At 53.9% G+C, this 11,352-nt stretch overlaps 1 protein-coding gene across 5 annotated transcripts; it reads left to right on the forward strand.

Annotated features, from left to right (window-relative positions):
- Positions 1-91: 91 nt before the first annotated feature.
- Positions 92-10,465, forward strand: BEST2 (bestrophin 2). Of its 5 annotated transcripts, none has more exons than XM_053585045.1 (10): positions 92-3,600; positions 4,144-4,335; positions 4,447-4,541; positions 5,432-5,665; positions 5,747-5,901; positions 6,248-6,325; positions 6,812-6,964; positions 7,053-7,133; positions 7,316-7,470; positions 7,920-10,465. In XM_053585045.1, the coding sequence occupies exons 2-10, from the start codon at positions 4,184-4,186 to the stop codon at positions 8,353-8,355; spliced, it is 1,539 nt and encodes a 512-aa protein (XP_053441020.1). In that variant the 5' UTR covers positions 92-3,600; positions 4,144-4,183; the 3' UTR covers positions 8,356-10,465. The 5 variants fall into 5 exon arrangements, with proteins under 5 accessions (XP_053441020.1, XP_053441019.1, XP_053441021.1 ...); XM_053585044.1 differs by having other exon boundaries at positions 92-3,228; XM_053585047.1 differs by lacking the exon at positions 92-3,600 and having other exon boundaries at positions 4,290-4,335; positions 4,447-4,690.
- Positions 10,466-11,352: the final 887 nt, after the last annotated feature.

The raw sequence follows: 11,352 nt of genomic DNA on the forward strand, positions 1-11,352 counted from the left end.
AGGGCGCTGGCCCCATATACCGAGGGTGGCAGGTTCAAACCTGGCCCCAGCCAAACTGCAACAAAAAAATAGCCAGGTGTTGTGGGCGTCTGTAGTCCCAGCTACTCGGGAGGCTGAGGCAAGAGAATCACCTAAGCCCAGGAGTTAGAAGTTGCTGTGAGCTGTGTGACGCCACGGCACGCTACTGAGGGTGACAAAGCAAGACTCTGTCTCTACAAAAAAAAAAAATTGCAGTATTTATTGATATAGCAAGGTGGGGGAGGTTTGCATTTAATGTACAGTTGCCTAGGTTGTGCACTGCACAAAAGTACAAATCTAGAGGGATACATTCATGACAGAGACCTAACGGAGATACATGTTTATTGTGGCAATTTTATAGGGAGAGTATTTTCAGCAAGGGAGTACCTTTTTCTTATTCTATATGTATAGAGTTGTCCCTAGGTGTCCCTGTTGGGGCTGTGGAGCCTGGAATAGAAGAGAGGGGCATCTGCCCATTTCCTCAGAGGCTCAGAGTGTGGGAACCAGGAGGCCCCTTGGCTAGCCCCAGGCTGGTGGGGAGCGGATTAGGCCGGCAATGGGCCCACCACTGCCTGCTGTTTGGTTTGGGAATTAGTGGACGCCCTGGGCAGAAGCTGGGCCTGCCAGACTGGGGATTAACAGTCTCCACCCCCCAATTCCTGCTCCCATGGGATGGCATCAGCCCCTCCCACCAAACAGCTGCAATAAAGGGGGTTTTGAGTGGACTGGCTAGCAGAGGGTCCCTTGAAGGCCCATGCTACTTCCAGAGCAGTCAGTGGCCCACAACACATGCTTCCAATTGATTGAGCTTCAGTCCCCTGGTGCCTAAAATGGGAAACCCAGTGTAGCCATTCACAGAGCCATGGCACAAATTCATTAGACAAGTGATATGCAGGCCTGGAAGACACTTAGGCACTTCTCCCCAGCCCTTCACTCTTCCCTCTGCCACTGCCAATGCAGCCACTAGCATTGCCACTGGAGAGATCCCAGATGGAGTAATGACCTTGAGAGTGCAAGTTCCAATTCGGAGCTGGTTGGGGGAAACAAAAGTGGGTTCCTGAGGACACACGAGTCAAAGTGGTATTCAAGAGTGCACATACCCAGGATCTGGGTGTGCCAGGGTGTGTGTGCGTGTGGAAGGGGAACCCAACCACGAGCCTAGACGTGTCCCCCCAACTCAGCTGCACTGGGTGTGTGCAAGCGGGTATGGGCAAGTTGGGGTGGCATGTATAAATAAGCACAATGGCACAACCCACAGCAAAGACCCCAGGCTCTGCACCAAACTTCCTAGGTTCAAATCCCAGCTTCCCAGCTAGCTGTGCCACAAAGGAGGTGTATGTGTCATCCAAGCCTCATTTTCTCTATTTGGGCAGTGGGAATAATGAGAACACTGACTTCATATGCCAGTTTGTAAGGATTCAGTGAGATGAAATATGCAACACCTTTACAGCGGCACAAGGAAAGAATCCTCCAAGAAGTGTTTTGTTATTTTTCACTGTTAACAATTACGAAGCATGTGAACTAGCCTGTGCAACCTGCCTCCAGCCCCTGCGGGAGACAAGCAGTCAAAAGTGTATGGGTGTGAGAGAGCTCCGAGAGGGGAGGGGGGTTGGGCAATAGGAGATATCTGCAATGAGTGCAAGGATGTGTCCTATGCAGTGGACAGGGGGTCTGGGTGACCCTCAGCCTGAAGCCTGTCCCCGAAGCTGACAGCACTGCTCCAGCCACCCATTTGCCCCTTTTTACAGGCTGTCCGGCAGCTGGACAGCGGAGGAGTGGGTCTGAGGGTGGCCAGCCCAGGCCGGTTCCTAATTACCCTGGGTGGAGCAGACATCTGCCAGGTTGGGAACACAGCGTCCTGGCGGTGTGGCCTCAGGGATGGGGGGGGACTATGTGAAGGCATCCACAACTAATGCAACAGGGGTTTCTGGACACTTCGGGGTGTCCTTCCTAACCAGAATCCTGATCCTCCACACCAGTCTGCACTTTGATGTCCTTGGAGCAGGGAACTGGGGAGTACGAGTTCTATATGTACCAGGCTGGGGCTGTCCCCTTTATAGGTGTATCTGTGAAGAGGGAACGTATCCCAAATTCACGCCAAATGTGCAGAGAAGATTTTGTGTCCCCAAGCTGGTGTGTTGGTGGCAATTCTGAGAGTGTCTGAGACTTTTGTGTATGGGCATGCATGCACACACAGTAGTGAGGGGGCTCTTATGTATTGGTGTGCAAATGTAGGCAAGTTTCCCAAGGGGTTAGAGTCAGTGGCACTTCTGAGGTTATAGCTGTTGTGTATGTCTGCAACATTAGCTAATTAATATAAGGGATCACCAAAGTCCCACTCTGACCCTAGAACTACGCCACTTCACTTAGGGGAGTTGTCCTGCATTTGGTGCAGGGGAGATCGGAAATCAAACTTCCATGCATTTTGGGGTCTGAGTGGGGTCTGGACTTGGCTGATTGTGTCTTTGTTACATGGTGTGATCATGAGGGAATGCCAGCCCCTGGGTCTCTGACTGTGTCCTTCTATGTGGCCATTGGGAGCACCATGTGTGTGTCCAGGAGCTGACAGCCTGGTATGTCCAGGTCCATCTGCCTTATATCTGCATGTCGGGCCTGAGGTAAAGCTAGGTGTGGATTTGTGACACCAGAAGTCTTTGTGGCTGTGAGTGCTCCCACCTGGGTCACAGTCATTGTCTGAGGCTGTGTTAGGGCAAGCTGAAATTGTAGATTTTTTTTTTTTTTTTTTGAGACAGAACCTCAAGCTGTCGCCCTGGGCTCAAGAGATTCTCCTGCTTCTGCCTCCCTACAGGCGCCTGCCACAACGGCTAGCTATTTCTTTTTTTTTTTTTTTTGGTTGCAGCTGTCATTGTTGTTTGGTGGGCCCAGTGGATTCAAACCTGCCAACTCAAGTATATGTGGCTGGTGCCTTAGCTGCTTGAGCCACAGGCACCAAGCCTATGTAGATCTTTGATGTGAGTTTCTATGATGTTGACAGTAAGTGGTTGGTTGCAAGTTGACTGTAGAGTGACCCAGCCTCCATGAGCAGTGTGTGTGTGTGTGTTTAAGAGAGAGAAAGAGAGAGAAGAAAATAGTTCTTACCCCTCCCCAAGTTCCAGGTTACAGATCCCTTGGACCTGCTAGTGAATGACTGGGAGAGGGGACAGGGAAGAGTAAGAGAGGACAGAGTGGATTTCTTCTCCCCCACACGAGGTAACAAACTGGTGACCAGACTTCTTCAAACAAAGTTCTGAGGCCTAAGCCCAGCCAAGGGGGGAGGGTTAGGGAGGGGCTGCCCACGCCCACTCTCCAGCCCCCTCCCACCCAGGGTCTGGCTTCAGCTCCACCCAACACTGAAGCCACTGGCCCATTCTGTCCCTGTGTCCTCATATGTCCCTGCACTGGCTACCTTTAACACAGGTGAGAGAGGCCTGGGGGGAATAGAGAACCCCAGGGACATAGGGGGCCCTGAAGGAATAGGGGACCTGTGGGCAGGAATCCATCCAGAGTCCTTCTGGAGTGGGAATGGACAGAAGTCAAGGTGGATCCGGGAGGAGAAAGGAGAAAGCACAGCCGGGCAATTAGGTCAGAGGCGCACAGACTGGGGGGGTGCGGGGGCAGGGAAGGGGGCAGCGCTGGAGACAGGGCTGAGCCTGGGGGCCCAGAGGCTTAGGGACAGGACTTTAGAAGGAGTGCAGTGGGAAAGAACAGGCCACAACTGGGAGCTGGGGGGAAAGGGGGACCCAGAAGTGGGGGTTGAGGGAGGTTAAAAGGGGGAGTGTTTGATCCCTGAAGCTGTAGGTAGTATCCAGGTGAAAAGAATGGTTGGGTACAGAGTGGTGACTCAGGAACTGGCTGCATGGACCAAGGGTCTTTTGGGAGGGGATAGAGAGAAAGAGAGAGCGCGCGCGCAAGCCTGGGTCAAGTAGGTGCAAGAGGCTAGAGGCCAGCATCCAGGGAAGGGGACAACCTAAAGAGGGGGCTTGGGGACAGGGGCTGGAGCGGGGCTAAGTGGGACTGGACGGAAGAAGGAGCCAAAACTAAGGGGGTGGCTGGCTGGAGCACGGGTGGGGACGCGGTGCTGTTAGTCCCACACGTCTTACCTCCCACCCGCTGCCTACCCGCCAGCCGCCCGCTTCTCCCTTGGCCCCACCTGCCCGGCGCCGCGATGACCGTCACCTACACAGCCCGAGTGGCGAACGCTCGCTTCGGTGGCTTCTCACAGCTGCTGCTGCTGTGGCGGGGGAGTATCTACAAACTACTGTGGCGCGAGCTGTTCTGCTTCCTTGCGTTCTACATGGCGCTGAGCGCCACCTACCGGTGAGGCTGCCTGTGGCGGGTGTGTGCGGTGCTGATGTCCAGGGGAGCAACTGGGAAAGGGAGCAGGGAAGGAGGAGTCTGGTTTGTGACCTGGTGATCCCTACTTCGCAGCTTCGTGCTGACCGAAGGGCAGAAGCGCTACTTCGAGAAGCTTGTTATTTACTGCGACCAGTATGCCAGCCTCATCCCGGTCTCCTTCGTGCTTGGTGCGGTCGAGTCCCTGAGTCCCCCATTTCCGTGTCCCTGAGAAACCCCTCTTCCATTCCAGCCTCTCTGAGACTCCACCCTCAAATCCAACCCCCGCAGGCCCCTCCGCCTCCGCCCCATTTATGAATCTACACCATGAAGAGGCCAGGTATGGCCCTGCAGTCCAAGACCTTGGATGGATGGTCACGGGGACCCCTGGGATGTTTCCCTGAGAGCTCCACCCATAGATTTATTCCTTCGGGATTCCCACCTTGTATCTGCATGTGATTACTAGTGCTTCCCACCACATGCTGGGCCCCAGAGACAACCGCCAGGGACCCTATATGACTTCCATACTGGGTCATTTCTTTGCCAAGTTCTGGCGCCCAGACCCCAGTGACCTCATGTGATTCTAGCCTCCCTCCCACCACATCAATGGAGTGACTCATCTATCCAAGGATCTCGGATGGAGACTCTGTGCCCAAGCCATAGTTCCTGGCTCAGGGGTCTGCTGTGGCTGTTATGACAACCCTGCACAGGGGTTCCTGATGTAACATCCACAAACCAGATCCCCCTGCCTCGGGTTTCAAGTTCTATGCGCCCCAGGGAGTGGCTCCCTACCACTAGGATGACAATTTGTCCATGTACCCCTAACATAGGCCTGTGGCTCCATCCCCATACTGTGATCCTAATCCCTCATCCCAGGTGACTTCCAAGTAGCTGGAGTGACCTAGCCTGCTCTGGCCTCTCAGACCTCGGAGCAGGATCCTCATGGTCCCAGCCCAGGTGGCCCCAGCATGCTCAGGGTGACCAGTCTGTTCGGATGCCCCTTGACTGAGACCCTATGTCACCCCTCTTCCCACGACCTGAGCCCCCAACCACTGAGCCCCTATTCTCGGTTCGCCTGCAGGGTTTTACGTGACGCTGGTGGTGCACCGCTGGTGGAACCAGTACCTATGCATGCCGCTGCCAGACGCGCTCATGTGCGTGGTGGCGGGCACAGTTCACGGGCGCGATGAGCGAGGCCGTCTCTACCGACGCACACTTATGCGCTACGCCGGGCTCTCTGCGGTGCTTATCCTGCGCTCAGTCAGCACTGCGGTCTTCAAGCGCTTCCCCACAATAGACCACGTGGTGGAGGCCGGTGAGTCCCCGTTAGGGGACCGGGCGGGAGAGGAGCAAGGACGAACCATGGGGCGAATAACTACTGCCCTCGCCTCTTCAGGATTTATGACACGCGAGGAACGCAAGAAGTTCGAGAACCTTAATTCGTCCTACAACAAGTACTGGGTGCCCTGCGTCTGGTTCTCCAATCTGGCTGCGCAGGCTCGGCGCGAGGGCCGCATCCGTGACAACAGCGCCCTTAAACTGCTGCTTGAGGTGGGCCCACCAGGAGGTCATTCATAGAGAATACCAGGGAAATTGTACCCCTGGAGTTGTGTCAACATCAGCCCTTGAGGTAGATCCAAACACCCTTACCTGGTATCCCCCAGGTGGGCACTTAACACCGTGGGGCAAACTCCCACACCTTCAAGGGCAGCCCCCTATGTATGTCATGTCATCACCCCCGGTGTACACTCACCACCAAATACCTTCCATGGAACCTCCAGAAGCACAATCCCACTTCCCATCTGGTGACCACTCATCTTCATTCCAGGTACCCACATTTTTGTGAGGTCACAGTTCAGTGACCTGTATCCACCTCATGAACTGTTTCCATCCCCAGGAGCTGAATGTGTTTCGGGGCAAGTGTGGGATGCTCTTCCATTACGACTGGATTAGTGTACCCCTTGTTTACACCCAGGTAAACTGCCCATCCCACCACCCCATGTCTCTGTTTATATTTGATGTCAGAGACCCTGATGCACTGGTCTCAAGGGGAAACTGCAAGCCAGCTAACACCCCATCATAGCCCGGCCAGGGACTTAGGCCTGTAATCTCAGCACTTTGGTCCAGGTGGGAGGGTTGAGTGAGGCCAGGTGTTCAAGACCAGCTTTAGCAACACAGCAAGAAACCATCTCTACAAAAAAATGAGAAAAATTGGCCAGATGTGATGAAGTGGGCCTGTAGTCTCAGCTACTGGGGAGGCAGGAGGCTGAGGTGGGAGGCTCCTTTGAGCTGAGGAGTTCCAGGCTACCCTGAGGTATGATCCTACCACTGTACTCCAGCCTGGAGAACAGAGTGAGACCTTGTCTCAAAAAAACAAAATAGAGAAACCCTATCTCAGTGATGCCCAATCCTCGAAGGGGTCTCTCAATGTCCCCCTAAGTCCTGCCCACCCTGGTCCCAGGTGGTGACCATCGCAGTGTACAGCTACTTCCTGGCTTGCCTGATCGGTCGCCAGTTTCTGGACCCAGCCCAGGGCTACAAAGACCACAACCTGGATCTGTGTGTACCCATCTTTACCCTCTTGCAATTCTTCTTCTACGCTGGCTGGCTCAAGGTGGGTGGGATCCTCCGAGGCGGGGATTCCGGTGCTGAGGAAGGCAGGGGTCTTCAAGGTTCCCCTTAACTCTCCCCTCGGCGTTTAGGTAGCAGAGCAGCTCATCAATCCCTTTGGAGAGGATGATGACGACTTTGAGACCAACTTTCTGATCGACCGCAACTTCCAGGTGAGACTCCCGGTGGAGACCATCCCGGAGCGCCCAAAGGGGTCCTGGCCCCACCCCCTGCCAAGACTTGACCAGGCCTCGCCCAACCATCCTTCTCTCTTTGTTCTCCACGTTCCCATGCACCCCGTGGTCCCCGTGCGCTGCCCAGCCCCCACCCAGCCGCTGCGCGTCTGCCCCGGCAGGTGTCGATGTTGGCGGTGGACGAGATGTACGACGACCTGGCGATGCTAGAGAAGGATCTCTACTGGGATGCGGCTGAAGCCCGCGCTCCCTACACGGCAGCCACCGCCTTCCTACTACAACAACCCTCTTTCCAGGGCTCCACTTTCGACATCACGTGAGCCAGTTGGGGGTGATGGAGGTGGTTAGGGCTCAGAGAGCGTGTCTGAATAAAAGGGGCTAAATACTGGAGATTGGGAATAAATAACAGCTAAGTCCCTAAGGATTATGAGAAAGGCAGAGGGTGAGCTAGGACTCAGAGGGCACGGCCAAAGGCTAAGCCTGGGCCTCTATTTGGAGATAGAGCTAAGAGGTAAAGGCGGAGAGGATTGAAGGGTCAGAGGTGGTACATAAAGAGACCGGGCGGAGTCACAACTGAGGCTTTGAGGTCCAAGTTTGCGCAGAGCCAGAGAATGAGATCACTCTCTGGGTGGAGGGGCTGAAGTCTTTAGGGGATAAGTGAGACAAAGGGGTGGGCGGAGCCAGGGAAATCAGCACGCCTTGGACCCCACTCTCAATTAACAAGAAGATCGAGCCCGCAGTGCTGACCCACTGTTGGTCCTTTAGGCTGGCCAAAGAGGACATGCAGTTCCAGCGGCTGGAGGGCTTGGATGGGCCTCTGGGAGAGGCACAGGGGGACTTCATACAGCGCCTCCTGCCGGCGGGCCAGGGTATGACCGGAACAGGCCTGTTGGGCCGGCGCCTGTCGTTGCTAAGGCGAAAGAACAGCTGCGTGTCCGAGGCGTCCACCGCCGCCAGCTGCTCGTGTGCGGGCGCCCCCGACGGCTCAGCCCCAGAGTGCAGCTGCGGGGACCCCTTGCTCGACCCCGGTCTGCGGGAACCAGAGCCCGAGCCCCCACCTCCTGCGAGTTTCGAGCTGCCTGTCCCCCTCCCTGGGCCCCCAGCTGAGCCCTTCACCTCTTTGCCTATGCCCGGGCCCCGGGGGCCTGCGCCGCCCTGGCTGCCCAGCCCTATTGGAGAGGAGGAGGAGAATCTGGCCTGAAATTTTCGGGCCCAGGACCCTGAAGGACAGGACACCAAGGCCCCGCACGTGCAGCACACAGGCATAGGTCCAGATCTATGCAAGCCTCATGTGCCTGCATGAAGTCCAACTGCCCACTTTTAAACCACTCCCACTACTCGTGTGGGTTTGGCCAAGGCAGATTGTTCCAGCCTGTTTAAACAGCCTGTCCTTACCAGCAGCTCTAGTTCCAAGCCCCACAGCCTGTGAGGTTGGATGGTGTGTCTTTCCTGCAAATGGAGATGTGACTGCCTACCTCAGGGAGTGGTGGTGAGGATGACATGAAAGGATGGCTTGAAAGCATCTGTTATACAGTAGGTGCTCAATAAATTGTTAATGGTTTTTACTCAAATGCTGTTAGAATGACTTCTTCTGTCAGGCATTATGTTAAGTAAAATTTGGAAATTCTTCCAGTTTTACTTTTTTTTTTTTTGTAGAGACAGTCTCACTTTATAGCCCTCCGTAGAGTGCCATGGTGTCACACAGCTCACAGCAACCTCCAGTTCCTGGGCCTAGGCAATTCTCTTGCCTGAGCCTCCCAAGTAGCTCGGACTATAAGCGCCCGCCACAACACCTGGTTTTTAACTTTTTTCATTTTTTTTTTTTTAAGAGAAAGGGCAATCCTCTCCTGCTCTGTCACCCAGTCACCCAGGCTGGAGTGCATTGTCCCCAATCATTGAGATCATAGTGATCATAGCTAGGACAATTGTAAATTCCTGGCCTCAAGCAATACTCCAGCCTCCCAAAGTGCTGGGATTACAGGCATGAGCCCAGCACTATGCATGCCTTCTTCCAGGTTCCCAAACTCTGCTCTCTGAAATACCTGCATCAGTACCCCTGGCTTTCCTCATTAATTAAAGAGACACCCTTAGCCGGGCGTTGTGGCGGGCGCCTGTAGTCCCAGCTACTCGGGAGGCTGAGACAAGAGAATTGCGTAAGCCCAAGAGTTAGAGGTTGCTGTGAGCCGTGTGACGCCACGGCACTCTACCGAGGGTGGTACAGTGAGACTCTGTCTCTACAAAACAAAACAAACAAAAAAAAAAAAAGAGAGAGAGACACCCACTGTTCCCGAACCACAGCTTAAGCCTTTGCATTCTCAAATATCCCCTCAGGGCTGCAGGTATCATTTTTTTATTTAGACAGGGTCTCACTCTGTCACCCTGGGTGGCATCATGGCTCACAGCAACCTCAAACTCCTGGGTTCTGTTGATCCTCTTGCCTCAGCCTCCTGAGTAACTGAGACTACAAGTGCTTGCCATAATGCCTGGCTAGTTTTACCTATTTTTAGTAGAGATAGGGTCACTCTCTCTTTTTTTTTTTTTTCGAGACAGAATCTCAAGCTGTCACCCTGGGTAGAGTGCTGTGGCGTCATAGCTCACAGCAACCTCGAACTCAGGCTCAAGTGACCCTCTTGCCTCAGTTTTTCTATTTTTAGTAGAGACAGGGTCTCATTTTTGCTCAGCCTGGTCTTGAACTTGTAAGCTCAAGCAATCTACCAGTCTGGGCTTCCCAGAGTGCTAGGATTACAAGCGTGAGCCACTGCACCCGGCCTGGGGGTCTCACTCTTTCTCAGGCTGGTCTCAAACTCCTGACCTTAGGCAGTCCACACCCCCACCCTCAGCCTCCCAGAGTGCTAGGATTACAGGCATGAGCCACCATACCTAGCCTCTAGGTCTTAAACATATGAAATAAACATATGAAAAGAAAAACAAAATTAAACTGGCTTGACGTTCATAGCACAGTGGTTACAGAGCCAGCCACATACACCAAAGTTCTAGCAGCCTGGGCCAGCTAACCAACAATGACGACTGCAATAAAAAAATAGCTGGGGGCGGCGCCTGTGGCTCAGTGAGTAGGGCGCCGGCCCCATATGCCGAGGGTGGCGGGTTCAAACCCAGCCCCGGCCAAACTGCAACAAAAAAATAGCCGGGCGTTGTGGCGGGCGCCTGTAGTCCCAGCTGCTCGGGAGGCTGAGGCAAGAGAATCGCGTAAGCCCAAGAGTTAGAGGTTGCTGTGAGCCGTGTGACGCCACGGCTCTCTACCCGAGGGCGGTACAGTGAGACTCTGTCTCTACAAAAAAAAAAAAAAAAAAAATAGCTGGGCATTGCAGGGGCACCTGTAGTCCCAGCTACTTGGGAGGCTGAGGCAAGAGAATTGCATATGCCCAAGAGTTTGAGGTTGCTGGGAGCTGTGACACCACAGTAGTCTACCGAGGGCAACATAGTGAGACTCTGTCTCAATAAATAAATAAATAAACATATGATGATTCCTGATTACAGAAATCCAAACATAATTCCTACCCTGACTCTAGACCCAGAGAGACAACTGCTTCTTCCACTTACATTTCCTTTTAGAGAGCTTAAAGGCACTTCAAATATAATAAACTCACAACCGGCTCCCTACCTGCCCCACCTTGTGTGCTAGCTTTGTCCCTCCAGGTGATGAGGCTAAAACCTCAGAGTAGTGTGGACTCCTCTCTCACCAGCATATACATAAAATAGGATTTGAAAATCATACCCAGAAGGCAGCCTGGTCAGAGGCCCTACTATCTATCACCCACCCACCTGGACCAGCTACCTCTGCCCTGCTCTTCCAGCTGGGCCTTGGCCTCCCCGTCTGTTCCTGCCACAGTGGCCACAGAGGGCACCAATTAACACCTGAGTCATGCCAAGTCCTTTCTCTGCTTAGAATCCTTCATGGTTCCACCTCACTTAGAATAAAAGCTAAGGTACTCCCTACAGCCTACCAGTCCCTGAACAATCTCCTAGCCCTCATCTTCTTTCAGTCTGTCACTCACTCTCTACCAGCCACACTGGCCTCCTTCCTCTCCTTCTAATCCATCTCAGGGCCTTCGAACATGCTTCAGATGGTTCCTCCCCCACCTTCTTTTTTTTTTTGCAGTTTTTGGCCAGGGCTGGGTTTGAACCCGCCACCTCCAGCATATGGGGCTGGCACCCAACTCCTTTGAGCCACAAGTGC

Source organism: Nycticebus coucang, chromosome 3 (assembly GCF_027406575.1).
Source record: "Nycticebus coucang isolate mNycCou1 chromosome 3, mNycCou1.pri, whole genome shotgun sequence".
Classification (NCBI taxonomy): domain Eukaryota; kingdom Metazoa; phylum Chordata; class Mammalia; order Primates; family Lorisidae; genus Nycticebus; species Nycticebus coucang.